This window comes from Sorex araneus, chromosome 2 (assembly GCF_027595985.1).
Source record: "Sorex araneus isolate mSorAra2 chromosome 2, mSorAra2.pri, whole genome shotgun sequence".
Lineage (NCBI taxonomy): Eukaryota > Metazoa > Chordata > Mammalia > Eulipotyphla > Soricidae > Sorex > Sorex araneus.
The window spans coordinates 218,208,621-218,233,253 of NC_073303.1; the positions used below are offsets into that span (position 1 = coordinate 218,208,621).

The window sequence follows — 24,633 nt, forward strand, 5'->3', positions numbered from 1 at the left end:
GCTATTCCTAAGCACCCTCTTCTCCCTGCATCCAGGAAAGCCTTGCTGAGTGTCCCCTGTGCCCACAGTCCCCGGACACGGCCCGGGGTGCTCAGGAGTCGCCTCTGGGCGTCTCCCCTGTGCTTTGGCTTCAGGAGGGGATGCGGTGACCTGCTGTGCTGTCAGGCGGGCGAGGCTCTGGAAACGCACGTGAGAGGCTGAGGGCCGGCCTAGCCCCCTGCTGGGCCCCGGGCTGTGTGGGGAGGCCTGGCTGCAGGGTGGGAGTGACTCTGCACTTGGAGCCCCCAAGCTGCACACAAGCCCTTCAGCCCACAGTGCTCACAAGATGAGCCTCAGGACCCTTGGCTCTGCCTTGCAGTGCTCTGGCCCCCAGGCTGTGCTCTGGTATGAGGGGGCTTAGTCTTCTCAAAGCCCACTGGCCTCAGCCTCCTCCCCCGGGGTCCTGGCCCGAGCCCTGCCTCATCCCAGGGGCCTGCGGCCTGGCCTCACAAGGACTGAGGGATGACTCCTGGGGATGACGCCTGGCCCTTGGGTCTCATTCCGGAGAAGGCCGGGTTCTAGGGGTCTCTCAGCCGGGCTGGAGCAAGTGCATGGGGGCGTCTTTCTCAGACGCTCCGCAAGAAAAAAACGAGGCAACCTGGGTCCACTTCCTTTCCTGCTGGTCCCCTCACCCCCGCTCAGGGACTTCCACAGCCTCAGGCCCAGCCCAGTGAGAGGTGCAAGGTGAGAGGAGAGGGGCTGGAGCAACAGCACAGCGCGGAGGGCGTTTGCCTTGCACGCAGTCGACCTGGGTTCGATTCCCAGCATCCCACAGGGTCCCCCAAGCACCGCCAGGGGTTAATTCTTGAGTGCAGAGCCAGGAGTCACCCCCCACCCCGTGCATCACCGGGTGTGACCCAAAAAGAGAAAAAAAATGGTAAGAGATGAGAGGTGAGAGGTGAAAGGTGAGCTTTCCCTCACGGGACAACTGTGCCATAGAGAATGACGGGCCCTGAAGCTGTCGTGGAGAATGACAGGGAGTGGCGGTGGGAAGGAGCTTTCCCGGGACTCCAGACCCAGAGCACAGCAGGGACCACTGGCTCTGACGCATCTCTCCAGAGACCTTCTCCTGGGGGGGGTCCCCAAGACAGCTCAGGTTGTAGGGGTTTTTTTTCCCCTTTTGGGTTTTTGGGCCACACCTGGGGATGTTCAGCTTACTCCTGGCTCAGTGCTCACTCCTGGCGGGGCTCAGGGGACCAGCTGCCGTGCTGGGTGACCAAACCCGGGGTGGCCACCTACAAGGCCAGCGTCCCACCCACCTGCTGGACTCCGTTTGCCCTGGCTCTAGTTGGCCTCATTCTCTTCCTGACCCCTGGCTCAAGAGTCACGGCCCTGGGGACACGACCCTGATCTCCAGCTGGGTCAGGCCCTTGCAGCTCCCCGGTCTGAGGCATTCGGAAGCGGAAACACTCTAGTTTATGAACTAAAACCCGGGGGGAGGGTCTTGTCCCCTGAGGCACGGGCCCCGGGGCCAGGGCCACACAGGTGAGGCCACCAGGGGCTCGAAGCCGGGAAGGTGGGGTCCCCACTCCAGCTCCGTCCTCGCTCCCCCAGGGCTGAGGGAGGCGGAGTCAGCGGCGGGGACCAGCGGGGGGGGGGGGGGGCGGGCGCTGGCCTTGAGTCACCTCCCGGGGAAGGAATCTAGGCTCGGGGCCCTCAGTGCTTCTGCGTAGCCGCCTTGGGGTTTTGTTTGTCCCCTCGTCTCCTAGTAAACGTCCGGGAAAACATTCCAAGTGCTGCTGAGTTCAGGGAGAAAACGTTTTGTTTACATGCGGGCCAGGACTGGGTGGGGGGGTGGGGGCCTCGGTGGTGGGGCCGTTCGGGGCCTGTCTCCCCAGAGCAGAACAGGTGCGTGTGTGTTTCGGGGGGTGCTGGACGCCCCCCGCCCTGGGAGTTTTCTCCCCGGCTGTCCCTGGCTCGAGTCCTGAATTCCTTTCACGCCGCCCCCAGCTCCCCGGGCCCTCGGGCCTGCCCTGACTGGCACTGGGGGGGCCCCACACGCCCGCCGGGCTGGACCTCTCCCTCCCCCAGCCCTTCCCTGGCCCTCGCCCCTCTGGCTCAGCCCTGCCCGGGCCACCTGCGCTGCCACCCAGTGCAGTCTCTCCCCGGTGGCGCTCAGGGCCTCCCACGGCGGGGTCCCGAGAGCAAAGTGCTCAGAGCACGGAGTCCTGGCCACGCCGGGCCCTGCCGCGTGCCCCGAGTGCGACTGAGGAACACGTGGCGGGGAGTGTGGCTCTGAGGTGCGTCGCCCACAGCTCCGAGGTGCTCCCTTCCGTTCCTGCACCCGCGACACTACATCCCTCCCGCTCCTATTTTATTTTTTTATTTTTTTTGCTTTTTGGGTCACACCCGGCGATGCTCAGGGGTTCCTCCTGGCTCTGCACTCAGGAATTGCTCCTGCTAGTGCTCGGGGGACCATATGGGATGCTGGGGATCGAACCCGGGTCGGCCGCGTGCAAGGCAAATGCCCTCCCCGCTGTGCTATCGCTCTGGCCCCATCCGCTCCTATTTTAGAGGAAGACCCCAAAGCTCAGAGCAGGTCACGTGGCTGGTGGCCCCGGGTCACACAGCCAGGCTGAGCTCCTGTCAGGGCTGGCTTCTCCCGAGCAGTGCCCCCCCACCCCCTCCGTGGCCTGCCCGCCCCTCCGTAGCCCCCCCCACCCCCGCTCACTTCTGGCACTCGTCCAGCACGAAGGCCCGCGGGTGGTCGTCTCCAGACATGGTGATGACCGTCTCGCGCTCAAAGGCCCCGGGGCGGCTCTGGTCCACCGTGTGGCGGGTGATGGTGGACGTGGTGTAGCTGGTCCAGTAGAGCGTGTCCCAGGCCCGGTGATAGGCCAGGCCTTCCACGGAGCCCACGTCTGCGGGGAGACAGCGGCCCAGGGTCAGGGGTGGGGCCTGGGGCAACCCTGGGAAGGAACTCAGACGCTTCGGTTATTCGTTTTGTTTTTTGTTTGGGGGCCACAGCCAGTAGTACTCGGGGCTGACTCCTGGCTCGGTGCTCAGGAATCACTCCTGGAGGGGCTCAGGGGACCCTGTGGGATGCTGGAGCCAAAACTGGGTCAGCTGAGTCAAGCCAAGTGCTCTCCCCGCTACACCTGGTCACCCGCTAGAGCCGAGAGGGGTGACCGGGGCACCACCCTGAGTAACCGTGCATGGGCAAGCATGGGGACTGGAGAGCCTGGGGGTGCAGCCCGGGGTGCCCTTACCACCTCCCATGCCAAGTGACATGCCCGGTCCCTCCCGCCCCTCTGCCCCTGCTCGACAGGCTTGTCTGTGTGTTCCAGTGACACTTTTCTGGAGCCACCATCCTGCCAAGCTGCACGTAAGTCCAGTTTTAGTCAGTGAAATCCTACTTGGGCGGTACTGGCCTTCCAACTACAAAGACCCTGAGGGCCGGGAGGCGGCTCCAAGGGCCAGTGTCCCCCCGGCCCACACGTGGAGAGCTTGGCTCTGTCCCAGCACCTCTGGGAAGCACCTGGGAGCCCCAAACCAGCGGTAGCCCCTGCATGCCACCTATGTGTCCCCAAACCCAGGAAGAGGAGGAGGAGGAGAAGAGGAGTGGAGGAGAAAGAGGAGGAGGAGGAGGAGGAGGGGGAGGAGGAGGAGGAGGAGGAGGAGGAGGAGAAGGAGGAAGAGGAGGAGAAAGAGGAGAGGAGGAGAAGGAGGTGGAGGAGGAAGGAGGAGGAGGAGAAGGAGGAGGAGGAGAAAGAGGAGAGGAGGAGGAGGTGGAGGAGGAAGGAGGAGGAGGAAGAGGAGTGGAGGAGAAAGGAGGAGGAGAAGGAGGAGGAGGATGAAGAAGAGGAGGAGGAGGAGAAGGAGGAGGAGGAGAAAGAGGAGAGGAGGAGAAGGAGGTGGAGGAGGAAGGAGGAGGAGAAGGAGGAGGAGGAGGAGGAGAAGGAGGTGGAGGAGGAGGAGGGGAGGAATAGGAGGAGGAGGAGGAGGAGGAGGAGGAGGAGGAGGAGAAAGAGGAGAGGAGGAGAAGGAGGTGGAGGAGGAAGGAGGAGGAGGAGGAGAAGGAGGTGGAGGAGGAAGGAGGAGGAGGAGGAGAAGGAGGTGGAGGAGGAAGGAGGAGGAGGAGGAGGAGGAGGAGGAGGAGGAGGAGGAGGAGGAGGAGGAGGAGGAGGAGGAGGGGAGGAATAGGAGGAGGAGGAGGCGGAGGAACCCAAACAAAATGCTATTCCCGAACCAGTGTTACATAAATATCTTGTTGTGCTTGCTTTGGGGCCACTTCCAAGTGGGTGCCTGGGGGATGGGCAGGGCTTGGGGACAGCTCCCGGTGGTGCGCAGGGGACCCTGTGGTGCCAGGAGCCAAACTCCTGCGCGCAAGGCAAGCACAGCCTCGAGCCGCGTCCCGGGCTCTCGTAAACACTGTAACTCAGACGTGAGAATCCAGTGCGAGTGAGAGCGACGTCGAGGGTCGTTGGAGAGAAAAGAGACTCCGGGGTTTTTCAGTAGCTCCAAGCGTCACAGAGGGGCGGTGGCCAGAGGCTGCATGAATAGGAGTTCTGTCCCCTGAGCCCAGAGGGAGAGAGCGGCCTGCCAGTGTCCCCGGCCAGCCCGGGTTACGGAGGGTCAGTGCAGCTTCCGCTCCGTTTGCACAGAGCCGTGGGCTGGGCTCTGCGGGGCGGGAATGTCCCGGAGCTGAAAGGACAGGTCTGTTTACAGCCGCACACCCAGCACCAGGCGGGGGTCTGGGGGCTGTCGGGACAGGCTAGGTGAGAAAGGGACAGACAGCACAGGATGGGGCGGGGTCTGGCCTAGAGACGAGAAAGCAGCAGAGGCACCGAGAGCCGTTTCCTGGGACAGACTGTCTTGGAGCTGCCTTGGAGACCCACCGTTCCTTCCAGTTTGTTTGCTTTTCCTTTATTTATTTTTAATTAAAAAAAATTTTTTTTTTTTTTTTGCTTTTTGGGTCACACCCGGCGATGCACAGGGGTTCCTCCTGGCTTTGCACTCAGGAACTACTCCTGGCGGTGCTCAGGGGACCCTATGGGATGCTGGGAATCGAACCCGGGTCGGCCGTGTGCAAGGCAAACGCCCTCCCCGCTGTGCTATTGCTTCAGCCCCCTCCCAAAAAATTTTTAAAAATTAAAAAATATTAAATTAAAAAAAAATTTTTAGCTTGTTTTTTTGGGCACACCCAGTGGTACTCAGGGCTAACTCCTGGTTTTGCACTCAGGGATCCCTACTGGCAGGGTTAGGGGGACCCTACGGGATGCCTGGGGGTCGAACCCAGGTTGGCTGTGCGCCAGGCAAGCACCCTACCTGCTGGACTATCATTCTGGCCCACTTGGTTTTCTGTTAGGGACCAAACCCTACAGTACAGGAGCCAGCTCCCTTTGAGCTAAGTGCCACCCCCTAACACCCTCTCTAGGGATTGCTCACGGGGACCCCTGGACACGGCACCACACTCGCGTGAGCTGAATCTTTTTATAGACAGCGGCAGAGGGCTGACATCTGTGCTGGGCTGAACCCCAGTGGGCAGCAGCTGCCACACAGAACTTTGAGGGGCTGGAGCTAGCACAACGGGGAGGGTGTCTGCCTTGCACGCCACTGACCCAGGTTCGATTTCTAGCATCCCATAGGGTCCCCTGAGCACCGCCAGGGGTGATTCCTGAGTGCAGAACCAGGGGTGACTCTTGTGCATCATCGGGTTGTTACCCAAAAAGCAAAACAAAACAAAACAAAACAAAAACACAGAACTTTGAAAATGCGCAGGGGTGGGTAGGTGGGGTGGGGGAGGGTTGCCAGCCATGACCCCAAAGGAAGAGAACTTCGCAAGTAAGTGCAGAGTGGACCAGAGAGAGAGAGAGAGAGAGAGAGAGAGAGAGAGAGAGAGAGAGAGAGAGAGAGAGAGAGAGAGAGAGAGAGAGAGAGTATAGCAGGTAAAACCTTGCACAGGTCCAACCGGGTTCTAATCCCTGGCACGGCATAGGATCCCCCCAAACGCCCCCCCCAGGTGTAAGCCCTGAGCGCTGCGGGGCGTGGCCCCCCAAACAAAACGTTTACGTAAACGCCGAGGGCGCAGGGCGCTGCTCAGGCAGGAACACGGGGTAGGAGGCGGCGTGCAGTGCGGGGAGGGTCTCCCAAGCCCCGCCCCACCCAGCCCCCTTGTCCCTGCCCCCCCCCCCCCCCGTAACAGGATCGGGGCGGCCCACTCACTCTCCACGATGGTGACCCGCCCCGAGCCGTCGTCGTTGATCTGCTGGATGTTCCCGAAGTGGATGTCGCTGAAGAAGATGCGGTTGGGGGTGCCCGGGGAGGTGCCCGCCCGGTAGTCGAAGGCCAGCGCGATGACGTTCTTCATGTGCTCGGGGTCCTCGAAGGGCTGCACGGGCGCGTTGAGGTTGCGCTCGTCCGACAGGTGGATGCTCTTGAGGATGGTGCGCTCCGAGTAGAGCAGGTACCCGGCGTACTCGCGGCACGACGCGCCGTCCTCCGCCAGCATGCCGTGCGCGCATGCGCACGCGCGCTGCCCGCCGCCCCGGTACAGGCACAGCTGCTGGCAGCCCCCGTTGGCAACCGCGCACACGTTGGTGCCTGCGGGGAGGGCGCGGGAAGGCGGGGGTCACCGGGGAAGGCCAAGCTCTAGTGACGGGGGTCCGGAGGGATAGCACGGCGGGTGGGGCTTTTGCCTGACGGGCAGCGAACACGGGTTCGAGCCTGGCATCCCATCTGGTCCCTGAGCATTGCCAGGAGTAATTCCTGAGCGCAGAGCCAGGAGTGAATCCCTGAGCATCGCTGGGTGTGGCCCAACACCCTCTCCCCACTCAAATAAAACCCATAGTTGGTGGGGCTGGAGTGATAGCACAGCGGGGAGGGCGTTTGCCTTGCAGCCAACCCGGGTTCGAATCCCAGCATCCCACAAGGTCCCCTGAGCACTGCCAGGAGTAATTCCTGAGTGCAGAGCCAGGAGTAACCCCTGTTGATGAGATTACTAGGATAACCCCATGTTATCCTACACCCTGTGCATCGCCGGTGTGACCCAAAAAGCAAAAATAAATAAACAACCCATAGTTGGTGCCCTGTTCTGCCTCAGTATCCCCAGCTCAGATGGTACCCGCCCCAGTGCCTAGCACCCAGGCTGGTTCCAGAGCCCCTCGGCAGTGCCAGCCACCGCAGGATCATGCACCCACTGGAAGCTGATTGGGTTCCTCTCACCCACCCTTCTCTCACCTCCACCCCTCCTGCCCAGCCCAGGGCCCCGGGTCCCACCTTTTTGCCGGTCCCGGTTGAAGACTTTGATGTCCTTGAGCTGGACGCCGATGCCCGTTCGCAAGGGCACCGAGTCTGTGGCATTGTCCTTGCTCCCACGTTTGATGGAGCCGTTGGCATGAGTCCTGGGGGAAGGGAAGGGCCCCGGAGTCAAGGGGGCCAGGAGGAGGACACGGCCAGCCGGGCGCAGGCCACAGGGGGACGGGCACCCTCACCGGTCACTCCAGTAGATGAAGTCCTCAAACACCGACACCGAGAACATGTCCATGTTGTTGCTGGACAGAACCACCTCCCGGTTCTCGCCCGTCTCCAGGTCGATGCGCTCGATCTTGTCAGTGCGGGCGTCGCACCAGTACAGCTTCCCGTCCTGCCGGCCAGACGCCCACCTCGTGCCAGGTCCCTCCCTCCACCTCTCGAGTCCCGCCCCTGTGCTCTGCGGACCTCTCCCTGCTGCCACTGGGGGCCTCCCTCTCCCCCACCCTCCCCTCCCAGTCCTACTTGGGTGGTGGGCAGGGTCGGAAGCCCCAGTGATGCCCCTGGGTGCCCAATGAGGCTCCATGTACAGAGAGACTCAAAAAGGGGAGCCGGGGGCTGGAGCAATAGCACAGTGGGTAGGGCGTTTGCCTTGCACGCGGCCAACCCGGGTTCGATTCCCAGCATCCCATATGGTCCCTGAGCACCGCCAGGAGTAATTCCTGAGTGCAGAGCCAGGAGTAACCCCTGTGCATCGCCAGGTGTGACCCAAAAAGCAAAAAAAAAAAAAAAAAAAAGGGAGTGGGCGACCCAGCCCCGGGCGCGGCCTGCTCAAACCTGGTAGTCCACCGAGATGCCATTGGGCCAACTGATGCTGACGTTGACCAGCACTGCCCGCTCAGAGCCGTCCAGCCGGGAGCGCTCGATGCGTGGGTACTGGCCCCACTCGGTCCAGAACAAGTACCTGGCGGGTGGAGATGGGAGTGAGGCTCAGACCAGGGGGGCGGAGGGGGGGAGGAAAGAGCCCCGTGGGTGGCCTGAGTAACCAGGCCCAGCCAGCGCCTCACCCCTTCTCCGGGTGCACGGTGATGGCCCGAGGCTTGTCCAGACCCTGCGAGATGACCACGTAGCGGAAGGAGCCGTTGAGCCGGGCGACTTCGATGACGTCGAAGCCCTGGTCCGTCCAGTAGATGTTGCCTGTGGAGGGGGTGGTGGGGATGATCAGGGGGTGCTGCCGGGGCCGGTGAATCTGGCGCCTGCCCTGTCCCCTCCCCCCGAGACCCCGGGTCACAGCCCACCTCCCCCCGGGCCCTCCCTCTGCTCTCGCCTGCCCTGTCCCCTCCCCCCGAGACCCTGGGTCACAGCCCACCTCCCCCCGGACCCTCCCTCTGCTCTCGCCTGCAATCCAGTCCACCGCGATGCCCTCCACGCGGCCGATGCCGTTGGTCACCACGTCCTCACGCCACGTCTGGTCCCTCTTGGCCCGACTGATGGTGCTCAGGCCCATGTCCACCCAGTAAATGGTGTCGTTCTCTGGAGGGAAAGAAGCCAATGGGGGGAGGGGGGTCAGCGAAGGTGGGACTGGGGGCTCCTGCAGCTCTGGCAGGGGATGGCGAGGTCAGGGGGCCCCTTGGACCCCCGGAACACACCACCCCAACCAACGCCCTTCACCGCCAAATGGCTCACCGGCGTGGAAGTCGATGCCGACAGCCAAGGAGGTGCCCGACACGGGGACGAGGGCGTCTGACTTGTCGTTGGGGTCCAGAGGGATCCCTCGAATTCCCTCGTGCACGGAGTACAGCAGGAAGGAGCCCACGCCTGAAACACAGGCCCGCGCGTGGCTGGCTCGGCACAACTCAAACGTGTTCTTCTAAGCTTCTCCCTGGCCACCTTCACGGCTCCCACACCCTGGCCTGAGGCCCCGAGCCGGGCCCAGCAGGCGGGGAACGCGCCAGGCCAGTTGCCTGCGAGACTTACAGCCACCAGCAGAGGGCGGCAGACCCTGGGCTTGGCTCCCTGTCCTCGGCTCCAACCCGGTACCCCCTCTAACTTTTGGGGGGAGATTGTGAGGGAGATTCAGACAAGACGGGGATGGATGACTCACAGATCCAGATTTTTCACTTCCTCTTTGTCCTCCCCTATTTGATCTGGGCCACACCCTCTCTCCAGTGAAATTCAGCAAGGACCAGCACCTCAACTACTTGTTTTGTCTTGTTTTTTTTTTTTTTTTTTGGGTCACACCCGGCGATGCACAGGGGTTACTCCTGGCTCTGCACTCAGGAATCACTCCTGGCGGTGCTTGAGGGGCCATATGGGATGTTGGGAATCGGACCCAGGTCGGCTGTGTGCAAGGCAAGCGCCCTACCCGCTGTGCTAACGCTCCAGCCCCTTTGTCTTGCTTTTTCATTTGTTTGTCTCAGGACCACACCTGGCTGTGCTCAGGGGTTGCTCCTGGCTCTGAGCTGGGGGGACAGGTGGGGGGGTCACTCCTGGAGGTGCCCGGGAGACCATACAGGGTGCTCGGGATCAAACCCGGGTTGGCTGCGTGCAAGGCAAGCGCCCTCCCCGCCGTACTATTCCTCTGGCCCCTGTTGTGTCTGTCTTTCTGCTCTTCCTCCCTAGCGGTGCTGGGGGCCCCCGGGGCTACACCCAGGGGTGCTAGGGATGAGCCCAGATCCCAAGCCTCCCCCCATGAGCACAGCCCTCTGAGCTGTCTCCTCCGCTCAATACCTCACTCCTGGAACAGTCATTTTGCGTGGGATGGGACCCAGGACCCTACACATGCTGGGCATGCTGATCCACACCCTTGTCCAGTGTTCCGACTCATCTCAGAATCCTCTCTGGCTTTTATAGCTGTCCCCCCTACCCCCCCATGCCCCAGCATCATGGGTGACTGTGTTCTGTGTCATCAAAACAAGGGTCACGGTAGAGTGAGTTTTGGGAAATCTTAAACAGGAGCATTGCTCTGAAGAGAGTCTGAGAATGGATGGACCATACTCAAGGCTCTGAGAAGGTCCGCAGAAACACACACACACACACAGATTCTGAGAATGGATGAACCATACTCAAGGCTCTGAGAAGGTCTGCAGAAACACACACATGCACACAGATTCTGAGAATGGATGAACCATACTCAAGGCTCTGAGAAGGTCTGCAGAAACACACACACACACACAGATTCTGAGAATGGATGAACCATACTCAAGGCTCTGAGAAGGTCTGCAGAAACACACACATGCACACAGATTCTGAGAATGGATGAACCATACTCAAGGCTCTGAGAAGGTCTGCAGAAACACACACACACATACACACACACACACAGATTTGAGAATGGATGAACCATACTCAAGGCTCTGAAAAGGTCTGCAGAAACACACACACACACACACACACACACAGATTCTGAGAATGGATGAACCATACTCAAGGCTCTGAGGTCTGCAGAAACACACACACACACACACACACACACACAGATTCTGAGAATGGATGAACCATACTCAAGGCTCTGAGAAGGTCTGCAGAAACACACACACATACACACACACACACACACAGATTCTGAGAATGGATGAACCATACTCAAGGCTCTGAAAAGGTCTGCAGAAACACACACACACACACACATACACACACACAGAGATTCTGAGAATGGATGAATCATACTCAAGGCTCTGAGAAGATCTGCAGAAACACACACACACACACACACACACCAGAAAACCCACTTAAACCTTGTCCAACCCCACGTTTCTTTCTGCAACATTTTCCCACATCAAAGAGGGCGGTTCCCAGGAGGGCACTTGGGGAAAGGTGTCCCGGGGCTGGCTCATAAATCAGTCAGTGAGTTCTTGTGAAATGTCTCTGGGTTTCATCCTTTCTGCCCGACCCAGCTGGTAAACCCCATCCCTGGCCCTGTCTCTGCACACCGGGATTACTCAGGTCGCCTCCTAACTGGTCTAACCGCCCCGGGTTTCTTCCTCCCCCTCCGCGGCTGGCTGCCGCCAGGTTAATCTTCCCCAAACATCACTTTCCAGGCACTGCTGGCAGGAGACCCAGGGAGCCCTGCACCCCCCCTCCCCTCTGCATCCCTAGGCCTGGCCCCCAGGGCCCCCCAGAGAGCCGCTGACTGCTCTGCACCCCCCTCTGGCCTTGCGGTTCATTGCTTCTCTGAGCTTCACACTCAAAGCCTTCTTGGTCTCTACAGCCTGGCTCATTGCACCCTCCTCCAGGAAGCCCACATGCCTTCCTCTCCAATCCTACTGCCGCAGGCAGAGTCGCTCGCCATTCCTTCTCCGCCCTCCAGCCCAGGCTTCAGTGCCCTGACCAGCACCCAGGCCAGAAGGTGCTAAGTTAACTCCCACTGGCTGGGGACGGAGAGAGGGGACGGGGAGGGCAGGCGGGGCTGACCTTCACAGGCCTGCTGGCCGCTGCGGAGGCTGTAGCCGGCCGTGCACATGCAGGCGCGGGTGGATGGCGACGTGGGCAGGCAGAGCTGGGAGCAGTCACCGTTGTTGAAGCTGCAGGCGTTGGTGCCCTCCTGGTCTGCAGGGCACGAGAGAGAAAGGGCTCGGGCGCTGGGCGACGGGCTCAGGGCAGCCACGTCCCTCCCCCTGGACTGTGTGTGCGGGGTTGGGGGGGGAGGGGGGCAGGGGGAGGGAGGGGGGAGACAACTGCCCCGCCAATGCTCGGCTTTCTATCCCCCAGGCCCCCGTGCCCAGGACGGCTGAGGACACACAGCGGGTGCATCTGTGGGGAGGGCCCGGCCGCCTCACCCAGCTGGACGCTCTCGTCATACACCTTCATGTGCATCACCAGGGTGGTGCTGTTCCGCAGGACCACGGCGCCCGAGCCGTCCGCCTTGTTGCACGTGCCCATCTTCTCCGACACCTGGTCCGCCCACCACAGCTTGTCCCCTGGGCAGGCGGAGGCAGGAGGGAATGAGGAGAGTCTGAGTCTGGGCACCCCCCCCCCCCTCGCTCGCCCTCCAGCGCCCTTCCCCTGCCCCCTGCCTGGCCCCGAGCCTCACCCATGATGGCCAGAGCCGTGGCCTTGCCCAGCCGGCCCCGCATGCTGTCGATGACCTCCAGGCCGCTCCCGTCCAGGTTGCAGCGGTTGATGGTGTGGTTCCCGGAGCTGATCCAGTAGAGTTTGCTCTCCGGGAAGTCAATCGCCAGGCCTGGAAGACAGTGGGCAGGGGGTGTGGGGGGGGGTCGCTGCCAGAGAGCCTGGGGGCTGGGACCTCCGGGGGATTCGCGGGAGTTAAGAATTTGACGTTGGGGGCTAGAGTAGATGGTACAGCAGGTAGAGTGCTCTGCACCTGGCCGACCTGGGTTTGATTCCCAGCGTCCCGTTATGGTCTGCCAAGCAGAGCACTGCCAGGAGTGATTCCCGAGCATCGCCAGGGGTGGCCCAAAAACAAAAAAGGAGAAGTTAAAAAAAAAAAAGGCTCCTGGGGGCTGGAGCGATAGCATAGCGGGTAGGGCATTTGCCTTGCACGTGGCCGACCCGGGTTCGATTCCCAGCATCCCATATGGTCCCCTGAGCACCGCCAGGGGTGATTCCTGAGTGCATGAGCCAGGAGGAACCCTTGTGCATCGCCACGTGTGACCCAAAAGGCAAAAAAAAGAAAAGCTCCTTTTTGAGGCTGGAGCAATAGTGCAGCGGGGAGGGCATTTGCCTTGCACATCACACGGGTCTGATCCCCAGCATCCCACAGGGTCCCCTGAGCACCGCCAGGAGTGATTCCTGAGTGCAGAGCCAGGACTCATCACTGAGCATCACCGAATGTGGCACCCAAACAAAATAAACAAAAAACAAACACAAAAAGGAAGAGTGTGACTTGGGGGAGGAGGACGGAGTTGTGGGTTTAGGGAGACGGAGGAGCAACAGGGGGCGGCCCGGCGTGTGCGTACCCACGGGGCCCATCTGGCCGCTGAAGAGCAGGCTGCGGTTGCTGCCGTCCATGTTGGCCATGCTGATGTTGTCACCATCAGTCCAGTAGAGCTTCCTGCAGGGGGGAGGAGGGAGGGTCACAGTCCCCCTTCTCCCGGCCCCCACGGCCCCCCCTCCCGGCCCTGCAGCCTGGCTGACCCGCGCAGGGGGTGCACCACCAGGCCGTGCGGCTGCTCCAGGCCCTGCACCACCGCGTTCTTGAAGGAGCCATCGAGCCGGGCCACGTTGATCTGCTTCTTGTTGGTGTCGTAGCTTGTCCAGAAGAGGTTCCGGGAGACCCAGTCCACGGCCAGCCCGTGGGCGTTGGGCAGATCTGGTGGCACATGGGGGGAGCAGGGGGTTGGAGGTGTGCGGGGGAGGGGGGCGGGGGGGGGCATGGGCTGGCTGGGGCGGGGCCGCGGGCGGGGAGGGGCGGGGCCTGGTGGGGCGGGGCCTGATGGGGTGGGGGGCCTGGTGGGGCGGGGCCTGATGGGGTGGGGGGCCTGGTGGGGCGGGGCCGCGGGGGGGCTTGGGTGGGGCGGGGCCGCGGGCGGGGCCTGGCGGGGTGGGGCGGGGCCTGGCTGGGATGGGGCGGGGCCACAGGTAGGCGGGCACCTGCGGAGACGACGGTCTCCACGCCCGTGCCGTTGATGAAGGCCCGCTTGATGGCCTGCGTGCGCACGTCGGACCAGTACACGCGCTGCTCGCGGGCGTCGTAGTCCAGCACCGTGACGTTGTCGATGTCGGGCACCGTGAAAGAGATGATGTAGTTGTAATAGGGGGCGTCCAGGTCCACGCCCCTGATCTCCATCTGCCGCGCGTACAGCAGGAACTTCTTGAACTCTGTTGGGGGGCGGGCAAGTCACTGGGGGCGGCCCACCTGCCCCTGTCCCTCCTCCTCCTCCTCCTCCTTCTCCTCCTCCTCCTCCTTCTTCTCCTCCTCCTGCTCCTCCTTCTTCTCCTCCTCCTGCTCCTCCTCCTCGTCCCCCTCTTCCTCCTCCTCCTCGTCCCCCTCCTCCTCCTCCTCCTCCTCCTCCTCTTCCTCCTCCACTCCATTTCCCAGTTTGCCAATAGGGTGGTGGGAGCCGCCTCAAGGTGGGCCTCCTACCTCTTCCTGGGGGTCCCTTGCATTAGGGCGTCAGTGTTGGGGGGGGCCTCCTACCGTAGCAGGTTCTGTTGTCCGGTTTCAGCTTCATGAGGTGGGGGCAGGCGCAGGACGCGGTCCGGTTGTAATTGATGAGACACAGGTGGGAGCAGGGTCCCCGGCCCCCGTTGGCCGCGCAGGGGTTGGGAGCTGGGGGGGAGAGCAGGAGAAAGGCCACCCCGTGACTGGCGGGGCCGCCCAGCAGCCCTTCCTTCCCCACCTCGCCCTCGGGTTCCCGCGGCCCCCGCGGCGCCCGGGAGCCCCCTTACCCATGGGCTGCCGGGAGGGGTGGTACACCTGCAGGTCGAAGGGCTGGGTGTTGGTCCGCTGGACCACGGTGACGTTGTGGCCGGTCCACTTGTTGGCCTTGGCCAGCGTGTTGGTTCTCCAGTCGGTCCAGTACACCTCCCCCCCGTACAGCGTCACTGCAAACGGGTGCGACAGGAACTCGTGTCCCCGAAGCACCTCCATGTGGCCGGAGCCGTCGTAACGGGCGGAGTAAATGGCATCTGACCTGGGAGCGTGGTCGGGGGCAGAGTGAGGACCCTGCCCCCCGCCGCCGGGGACCTCGTCTCCTCCCACGCCCGGGATGGGGGCCTGGGGGGAGGACCCAGCGCCCGCACTCAGCCTGGGGCAACCCGGCGGCCGGAGAACGTGGGAGGCTAGTGGCGCGGTCCGCGAGCACCGGGACCCTGAGCCCGGCTCTCACACCTCGGCTCTCACACCTCGACCCCTGCGCCCCTGAGTGGACACAGGAGATGCTGGCCGCGGCCACGCTGCACCGGGGCCCCGGGGGGAGACGGCAAACGTGGGGCGATGGAGGGCGGGGTGGGGGCCTGCTCCTGCGCCTGGGGGTGCTCCCAGTCCCTCGTCCACTGCGCCCTGCCCGGTCTGGGGGGACACAGGGCCGCGGGGCGAGGTGGAGGGCGCTGACCTGGCGTCTATCCAGAGGATGCGTTTCTCCAGGTAGTCCACGGTGAGCCCATTGGGCCAGCCCCCCGAGCCAGTCTCGCGGTGGATGGTGCGGCGCCCGGCCCCGCTCATGGACGCCGCCTCGATGCGGGGCAGGCTGGCGTCCCAGTCTGTCCAAAACAGGATCCTGGGGGGGCGGCGGGGGTGTCAGGAGGGGGCGGGCACGCCGAGGGAGACCCCCGGGGCCAGCACAGGAGCGGGCCGGGCATCCTCACCCATCTCGGGGGTCCAGTGCAATGGCCCGGGGGTGCTCGATGTCGCCGGCCAGCAGGGTGGTGCGAAGGGTCCCGTCCAGCTTGGCCACCTCGATCTGGTCCAGGTTGCTCTCCACCCAGTAGATGTTGCCCGCAATCCAGTCCACAGCCAGGCCCTCGGGCGTGGCCAGGCCATACTGAATCACCACCTCGAAACTCGTCAGGGCTGTGGGCAGCAGTGGGTGGGAGGTTACGGGGTGTCCCCCCAAGGCACCCACACCACAGGTGGGGCCTGAATCCAGCCGGACTTCTTCTTCCTTTTTTTTCTTTTTGGGTCACACCCTGTGATATTCAAGTCTTACTCCTGGCTCTGCACTCAGGAATTACTCCTGGCGGTGCTCAGGGGACCCTATGGGATGCTGGGAATCGAACCCGGGTCGGCCGCGTGCAAGGCAAACGCCCTCCCCGCTGTGCTATCACTCCAGCCCCCCAGCCGGAGTTCTTAGACCCTCCACTCTCCCCCACCCAGGTCGTGGGCTGGAGGGGAGGATGGGCCCGGCGCCCAGTGCTCAGAGAAGCTCTATACTGGGGTTTCCTGCCAGCAGCTCTCAGAAGAGCTGACCCGTGGCAGGGGCTCTGGGGAACAGGCTGAGACCTAACACAAGGGTAGAACCTTCCAGAAGGTACGGCCTAGAATGCCTTAGTGACGCTTCCTGGGAACTGACGTCTGTGGACCCCGATCCCTTGGAAATCCATGTGGACGGTGCCCCCGCCCGCAGCTGTCCCGATGCCACAGTGCTCCAAGGGTTCTCGGGCACCAAGGACTGAGGCGCAGGGAAAAAGTGCTCCCATGGGCCTGGGCTCGGAGGCCATCTTCTCGAGAGGCCGCCTTCCTCAATCGGTGAACTTGTTTATTTATTTATTTATTTATTTATTTTTGGGTCACACCCGGCGATGCACAGGGGTGACTCCTGGCTCTGCACTCAGGAATTACCCCTGGCGGTGCTCGGGGGACCCTATGGGATGCTGGGAATTGAACCCGGGTTGGCTGCATGCAAGGCAAACGCCCTACCCGCTGTGCTATCGCTAACACTCCAGCCGAACTTGTTTATTTTAATTTATCGGTTTTGGGGCCATGCCTGGCAGTGCTCAGGGGTCACTCTCAGCATGGCTTTGAGATCCGTGTGGCACCAAGGGATGGGACCGGGACCTCCTGAACCTTGGACCCTCTACGCTGGATATCGCTGTCTGCGCTCCTTCCAGTTCTCGCCCCTTCTCTCCCTCATGGCACCCTCCAGTCTGTGCTGGGTGACTGTGTGTGACGTTCCCACTGCCACAGAAGCGGCATGGGGACAGACAGGGCTGCTGCGTGCCCGGGACCTGTGTGGGGTAGGTAGGTATCACTCTGTGTGTGTGTGTGCGTGTGCATGTGTGTGTGTGTGTGTGTGTGTGTGTTGGATGAAAAAGTATGTGCCGGAGCTGCTGCGTGCCCAGGACCTGTGTGAGGTAGGTAGGTATCATTCCGTGTGTGTGTGTGTGTGTGTGTGTGTGTGTGTGTGTGTGTGTGTGTTGGACGAAAAAGTGTGTGCCGGTCAGGCCGCCTGGGGCAGAAGGCTGGGCCGGGTACCCCACCCTTCGTGGCTTTTTACTCTCCAGCCTGCAATTCTAGGATTTGGGGAGCCCAGGCGCTCCCGGTTCCAAAGAAAAGGCTGATCATTTCGTTAATTATCAGCCTGGCAGTTCTGCCGACGATAATTACGGGGCGTCAGGCACGGAGACCCACAGCAAAATCTAACCCAATTAACACGAGTGTGGGGGGCGGGGGAGCTCAGGCCCTCCCTCCACGGCCGTCCCCGCGTGTGCATCTGCATTCCACCCACTTGGGTCCCAGGGATGGGGGGGGCGGGCGGTCACCTCCGTTGTCCAGCAGCTTGCCGCGGTAGATCTTGTCCTCCACCACGTCGGTCCAGTAGAGGGCGCTCTGGTTGAGGTGGAAGTCCAGGGCGATGGTGTTGCGGAGCCCGGGCACCAGGACACTGTAGTCACCTTTGTGAAGGTCGATGCGCCGGATCTCGTGGCGGTTGGAGAAGATGATGAAAGGCTTGAAGGGGTCTGGGGCGGGGGAGGGGGAGGAGGGGGGGAGGAGACGGGTCAGCGGGGGGCCTGGCGGCCGAGAGGACACCCCACTCCCAATCCTGGCCCAGGCAGCGCCTCACCCAGGCTGCGGCAGCTCTCCCCGTCGGGCTCCAGCACCCAGCCCTCGTAGCAGGAGCACTTCACACTGAACTTGTTCTGGTCGCACTTCTGGCTGCACTTGAGGTGCTTGGCACAGTAGCTCTGGATCTGGCAGGTGTGGTTGTCGGGGCCCAACTCCATGCCCAGGGGGCACGAGCACACGATGCCCTCGCCCGGGGCCACCGAGCAGTTGTGGCTGCAGCCGCCGTTGTTCAGAGAGCACTGGTCTGGGGTGGGAGGCGGCGGGCGGGCGGGCCGTGAGACGGGCTCAGTCCTGAGGCTTCCCCGGCTCCCTCCGGGGCCAGCCGCTGGCCCCCCCCCCAGCACCGCACCCCGCACCCCACCACTCTGCCCAGTATGTCCCGGCCCCTTCTTGGGGCCACGGTGCAGCCCCCGTCTTCGCCTCGTTCTGGGCCTGGTGGTCCCCTTCCCTCAATCCCTGCTGGCCAGGGGAGCGGGAGGGGCTCCCGGGGGCCGTCCCACCTTATCACCCCCTGACCTCCAGGGCCCCAGCGCCCCTCTGGCTCAGAGATAAGACGGCTCTGCAGTTCCTCACTCCCAAGCCTGGGCCCCGCTCTCTGACGCTCGTTGCTTTTGATCTGAAGGGACACTGCTCCGGCCATCCTGCTCCTGTCCTTGGGACCCCGTGACCCGACAGGAGCCCCCCCTCCGGCCCCCCCACTCCCCACCACGTCACCCTCCCCCGCGCACCGCGGGGCCTGGCCCAGAAGCCGGCCCCTCCTGGTGCCCCGTGCCTGGCTCGTCTGGGAGCCCCGCGTGTGGTGTCTGCCCTGCGTTTTACGAGCACTGTGACCTGAGGCCAGTTCCCTGACCAGGGTTCCTCAGCCATAGGACAAAGGATGACGGTCTCTGCCACTTCGGCTGCTGCTCAGGGCTTGCTTGCCACGAGGAGCACGGCGTGCTGAGCAGCCTCTCGCCAAAGCGAGACCGAAACGGGGCGGGAGCGATAGCCCAGCGGGGAGGGCGTTTGCCTTGCACGCGGCTGACCCGGGTTCGAGTCCCAGCATCCCATATGGTCCCTGAGCACCGCCAGGAGTAATTCCTGAGTGCAGAGCCAGGAGGAACCCCTGTGCATTGCTGGGTGTGACCCCCCCCAAAAAAAAAAAGACTGACACGGAGGCGGGTCCCTGCCAACTGCCCTGGGGTCTTACCCCGCCCCCCCCACCCCCCCAGCCGCAGCCCCGGTCCTGCCGCCGGGCCTCACCGCACAGCTCCCCCTCGTCCGAGCCGTCCCCGCAGTCGTCGTTGCCGTCACACAGCTTGTCGGGGGGCAGGCAGACGGCAGTGCTGTTGGCGCAGGGGTGCGAGGGGGGCCTGCAGGCCAGGGACTCGCAGTTCTCCTCGTCCGAGTTGTCCTCGCAGTCGCTGTCGCCGTCGCACACCCAGGCCTTGCTGATGCACCGAGCTAGAGACGGGCCGGCGTGAGCACGCGAGCCCACCCGGGGGTCTGCGCCGCCTCCTCTGGGGGTGGAGGGCAGGAAGCGCCCAGGCAGCCCTGCCCCACCCCCCGCCCCATCCCCTCTGTCCCAGGGTAACCCCGCAGAGCCCTCCCTCCTTCCCTTCCCTTGCTCTTTCCCTCTTTCTTCTTTCTTTCTTTTTTGACTCTGGGCCACACCAGGCTGTGCTCGGGGTCATTCCCGGCTCTAACTCAGGAGCCTCTGGGCCATGCTCTGGGCACCACACGGGGTGCTGGGACTGGACTCGGGCTGGCCACGGGCAAGGCGGAAACTACCGCTCTGAATTCTCCTCCCTCCCTCCCTCCCTCCCCTCCTCCCTCCCTTCTTCCTTTTCTCCTCCCTCCCTCCCTTCCTCTTTCCTTCCTTCCTTCCTTCCTTCCTTCCTTCCTTCCTTCCTTCCTTCCTTCCTTCCTTCCTTCCTTCCTTCCTTCCTTTCCTTCCTCCCTTCCTTCCACCTTCCCTCCCTTCCTCCCTCCCTCCCTCCCTGACTCCCTCCCTCCCTGACTCTGTTAGGAATAAACCCCAAAGCCTCCCCCATGCAAGGCCTGCGCTAAGCTCTGTCCCTGGCCCTCCCGCCGGTGCCCTGGACAGTTCACGCCTGCAGTGCCGTGGGGCTACTAGGAACCGTGAGCTTTTCCAGCCGAGTCTCCATCAGCGACAGCACAGGGAGGCTTGGAAGGAGCCGAACCTCAGCACCAGTGAGGGTTTGGGTCCCCGGGGTCCTCAGGAAAGCCTGACCCCTTCTGGGACCCGCCCTCCATCCTGCACACGCCTCCTCTGGGCTGCCTCTGCCACAGGTCGATGCCACCCCATCCCACCCGCAAGGTGTCCCCCCCCCTGCTCCCGGCCTGCTGGCCTCCTGCCCTGTCCCCGGCCCTGTCCCCGCCGGCCCTCCCGTACCAGAGTCCTTGCAGCCGAACTTGACGTTGGGGTCGCAGACGTGGGTGACGCCCTCGCAGCTCTTCTCGTCGCTGGAGTCCATGCAGTCCGTGTCGCCGTCACAGCGCCACCGCAGAGGGATGCACAGCCCGTCCAGGCGGCACTGGAACTCGTCCGTGTGGCAGCCCCCCGGAGGCCTGGTGGCTGTTGTGGGACGGGGGGGGCGGTGAGGTCAGGGTTCCAGGCCAGCTGCCGCCAACCCAGCTTCACCCCACCTGCGGTGTCCAGACTGGGCGATTTTTTTTTTCTTTTTGGGTCACACCCGGCGATCCACAGGGGTCACTCCTGGCTGCACAGGGATTACTCCTGGCGGTGCTCAGGGGACCATCTGGGATGCTGGGAATTGAACCCAGGTCGGCCGTGTGCAAGGCAAATGCCCTCCCCGCTGTGCTATCCCTCTAGTCCCGTCTGTTTGTCTTTTGGGTCACACCTGGCGATGCTCCGGGGTTACTCCTGGCTCTGTACTCAGGAATCACTCCCAGCAGTGCTCGGGAGACCCTCTGGGATGCCGGGATCGAGCCTGGGTGCAAGACGAGCGCCCTTCCCACCAACCATGCAACCTCTTACAGTCCCAGGGGCACATGCATTTTGCATGCTGGGGCCCTGGGCTCCGTCCGGGCTCTGCATGGGGCCCTGAGCAGCACTGGGATGAACCCTTTGAGTTCTGAGCCAGGGGCACCAACAGGTGTGGCCTCAACAAGAACCCTGTGCCCTGACCCCCAGCCCTTCCCCCCTGCCCCTCCCCCCAAAAAAATAAAGAAATAGAAGCGGGAATTGTAGGTAGTGAAGGAAGCTTGGGGGGGAGAGCTGGCTCCAGCTGGAGAGGAACATTCCAGATAACAGCGCCTGACCTTTGAGCCTGGAGGATGTGCGGAAGCCAGAGAGGGCCCGGAGCGGGCCCTGGGCAGAGGGGATGGCCAGCGCAGAGTCTCTGAGCTGGAGCCTTGGGGCAGAGCTGAGGTGCCCGGGAAGGCGTGCAGGACTGAGCGACTGGCTCGGCAGAGAGACTGGTGGGGGCCGCAGGGCCCGAGGGCCACAGCTGGCGCCTGGCACAATGCCACACCCAGGAAGCCAGAGCCACTACGGGCAGGGTCTGAGCATCTGCCCGCCACCCGGGACAGACGGGGCCCGGGGGCGGGGGGGGCGGGGGGCCCCCCCGCGCCGGGTTAGGGCTCCCTCGCTCTGCCCCGCCAGACTCCCGCGGCCGCCTCTGAGTCCGTCCTCCCCACGGAGCCTGGACCCTCCTCCCAGGCCCCTCCCCAGCCCTGCTGCGCATCTGCCGTGGGGTCGGCCCCCTCCCCACCGTCCCTGCACCGGGCCGCCCCACCGGGCCCTACTGTCCCTGAGTCTCCAGGGCTCCTTCCAGGCCCACCTGTCCCGCCCCCAGCGCCCCCTGCTGCATGGAGGGGCGGAGGCTCAGAGCAAGCGTGCCCAGATTTCTTCTTTTTCAAAAATAAAGGCCACACTCTGCTGGGGGGAGCACTGGGGACCCCCAGGGAGTGGTGCTGGGCGAATACTTAGGGTTTCGCACACACTAGTCCTATGGCCTGAGCTACCCCTGAACCCAGTCCCCCTCGGTGCGCTGAGCCTGTGAGGGGACACACACACACACACACACAAACACAGGCCTCCCTTGGGGCTCCTTAGACCAGGGAACACACACACACATACGGACACACACACACAGGCCTCCCTCGGCTCCTCCTTAGACCAGGGAACACACACACACACACACACACACACACACACACACAAACACACACAGGCCTCCCTCGCCCCCCCTCAGGTGTGCTGAGCCTGTGAGTGCGGGACACACACACCACACACACACACACACACACACACACACACACACACACAGAGGCCTCCCTGGGGCTCCTCCTTAGAAGTCCAAGTCACTCTCAGCTGCTGTTGCCCCTGGCCTGTTTGAGTCACCCCTGCAGCTTCCTTTCGTCTGAGTCTCAGTGGCCCCCCTCCCCCTCCTTGCCCCCAGGGCTGGTGATCTCAGTGCTCTGTCACTGTCCCACCAAATGCCCCTAACTCCATCAGGCTAGAGGGGTCGGATCAGGGCTGCGGAAAGATGTTGGCCTGCAGCAAGGCAAAGGTTTAAAAGACTCAGATAACTTTGCTGGGGGCAGGAGGGCATCCTTGGGCCACACCTGGGCCGGGCGCAGGGGACCACGGGGTGCCGGGAATGGAACTGGGGTTGGCTGCAGGCAAAGCGAGAGCCCTAACCTGGGGGGCGGGGGAAGTTGTCTATCCCAGGGTGCAGATGCTCTAACTGACAGGACCTGCGGGCTGTGAACTTTATTTGTTTTTTTTTTTTTTCTTTAGGGGTCACACCTGGCGATGCTCAGGGGTTACTCCTGGCTCTGCACTCAAGAATCACCCCTGGCGGTGCTCAGGGGACCATATGGGATGCTGGGAATCGAATCCGGGTTGGCCGCATGCAAGGCAAACGCCCTACCCGCTATGCTATCGCTCCAGCCCCTGTGAGCTTTATTTGGAAACAGGTCTTGGTAGATGATCCATTTAGGACGAGATCATGAAACAAGAAAGGAGAGAGGTGGGGAGACGGCTCAGAGGACTGAAGCCCAGACTCTGAATGCAGGAGGCCCAAGTGCCAACCCCAGCACCAGGTCCCCCAAAAAGGAGAAGAAGAAAAAGAACGAAAGACAAAGCCAGGGGCAGGGTGTGGCTCAGTGGTAAAGCACATGTCCTACATGTGTGAACTCTGGGCTGGATCCCTGGTGGTGGAAATGCAAAAATAATAATTAAGAAAGTCAAGCGTGCTGAAAGGAAAACTGATGAGGTCATGAGGGTGGGGCCCCCTAGGACATGATGAAGTCCTTATGCGAGGGGGAAAGTTGGATGCAGAGATACAGGCCCAGCAGACACACAGCAGAGCCGGGGAAGGAGGGGCCCCGGGGAGACTCGGGCGGAGACTGGGGTGAAGCAGGTGCGAGCCCAGAAACCAGGAGAGAGGCACAGACTGGCCCCCCCGGTCCCAAGAAAGAAGACGACATATTTCTGTTGGTGACGCTTCTCGGCACCCATAGCTAACATCCCAGGGCTTAAAAACCTCCAGAGTAGATGGAGGCTGGAGAGATAGTACAATCAGGAAGGGCGTTTGCCTTGCACATGACTCACCCGGGTTCAATCCCGGGATCCCATAGGGCCCCCTGAGCACCGCCAGGAGTAAATTCCTCAGTGCAGAGCCAGGAGTAACCCCTCAGCATTGTCAGTTGTGACCCCCCCCCAAAAAAAAAACCCCAAACGAAAACACGAGTTAGAGGGAGGCTGGAGAGATAGTATAGAGAGGAGGGCACTTGCCTTGCATGTGGCTGACTCAGGTTCAATCCTGGGCACCACACAGGCGCCCGCTCACCCCTGAGCACTGCTCAGGAGTCCCTGAGCATAAGGCTGGGAATAGCCCCTGCGCACGGCCGGTGTGGTGCCCGCCCCCAAACAAAACCAAAACATTGAAAGTGGCGCATGAAAGGCTTCTCCCCCACCTCCCCGCTGCCACACAGTCCCGTGAGAGCAGGCACGGGTTCCGGGCCCCTTGGTTGCCACTGCTATCCCGACTCTGCAGGCAGAAGTCACACCCCCGACGGGCAGGAACCCTTCAAGGCCACCCAGACAGCCCGCTGCCCGGCCGAGCTCAGACCCAAGGCCGACGGAGAGGCAAGCGGGCACCGGCCACCGCCTCTGTGCCGCGGGCCACGTCCCTCCCCCCCAGGAGCGGGGAGCGCGGGAGGGACGGGGGGAGGAGGGCGCCCACCCTGGTTGGTGCAGTTGGCGTGCGTCTCGTCGCTGTAGTCCCCGCAGTCGTTGTCCCCGTCGCAGGTCCAGTGCTCGGGGATGCAGCGCCCGCTGTTGCACTTGAACTGGGTGCTGGAGCAGGAGTGGCTGCAGCCGGCCTCGTCACTGTTGTCCCCACAGTCGTTGTCTGCAGAGCGGGGCGGGAAGGCGGGAAGGCGGGGAGGTGAGGGGCGGGGTGCGAGGAAGGGAGAAGCAAGAAGTGAGAGTCACCAGCAGCCTCCGCTGGGACGCGTGCTCGGGACCCCCGCTCCCACCGCCCCCAGCCGCCCCTGCGAAAACAACAAACAGAAAAGACACAGAAACTGCATAGATTGCAGCATGCACCATGGCCCGAGTGGGGGCGGGGCGTGGGGGAGGCAGAGAGGGGGCCCTACCCTGGGTGGAGGCTCTGCAGGGCTGGGCAGGGGGCTCTGGTCTTGGGAGGAGGACCGGGATTCTCAGGTTTCAGAGGGTGGGGCCGGGGAGGTGGGGGGGCTGGGGGCCCTGCCCAGAGCTGGGGGTCTGGTGGGCCTCAGGCGCTGGGCGTCCGCGCAGGGGTCAGTGCCTGCACTGGGGAGGGTGTGGGCGGCAGGTCTGGGAGGTGTCTGAGGGGTCCTGAGTGATTGATGCTTCCTAGGCCGGGGCCGGGGCAGACCCCCGCCCCCACCCTATAAGGAAGCCTGGGAGGCGGGTCTGTGAC

The 24,633-nt window shown here is 63.0% G+C and overlaps 1 protein-coding gene across 1 annotated transcript in view; it reads right to left on the minus strand.

Moving 5' to 3' along the window:
* The window catches only part of LRP1 (LDL receptor related protein 1), a 101,001-nt gene that overhangs the window by 26,158 nt on the left and 50,210 nt on the right, over positions 1–24,633 (minus strand). Inside the window, exons 20-42 of the mRNA XM_055129189.1 lie at positions 23,914–24,081; positions 20,091–20,273; positions 18,938–19,138; positions 17,694–17,939; positions 17,392–17,589; positions 15,499–15,703; positions 15,246–15,410; positions 14,581–14,825; positions 14,330–14,461; positions 13,783–14,010; positions 13,327–13,501; positions 13,149–13,243; positions 12,263–12,412; positions 12,009–12,149; positions 11,644–11,778; positions 8,917–9,048; positions 8,629–8,763; positions 8,298–8,427; positions 8,068–8,194; positions 7,473–7,624; positions 7,258–7,382; positions 6,205–6,582; positions 2,711–2,900 (exon numbers count right to left, since the gene is read on the minus strand). Of these exons, the coding sequence (XP_054985164.1) occupies positions 2,711–2,900; positions 6,205–6,582; positions 7,258–7,382; positions 7,473–7,624; positions 8,068–8,194; positions 8,298–8,427; positions 8,629–8,763; positions 8,917–9,048; positions 11,644–11,778; positions 12,009–12,149; positions 12,263–12,412; positions 13,149–13,243; positions 13,327–13,501; positions 13,783–14,010; positions 14,330–14,461; positions 14,581–14,825; positions 15,246–15,410; positions 15,499–15,703; positions 17,392–17,589; positions 17,694–17,939; positions 18,938–19,138; positions 20,091–20,273; positions 23,914–24,081 (4,036 nt within the window). The remainder of the gene's footprint in view (positions 1–2,710; positions 2,901–6,204; positions 6,583–7,257; positions 7,383–7,472; positions 7,625–8,067; positions 8,195–8,297; positions 8,428–8,628; positions 8,764–8,916; positions 9,049–11,643; positions 11,779–12,008; positions 12,150–12,262; positions 12,413–13,148; positions 13,244–13,326; positions 13,502–13,782; positions 14,011–14,329; positions 14,462–14,580; positions 14,826–15,245; positions 15,411–15,498; positions 15,704–17,391; positions 17,590–17,693; positions 17,940–18,937; positions 19,139–20,090; positions 20,274–23,913; positions 24,082–24,633) is intronic.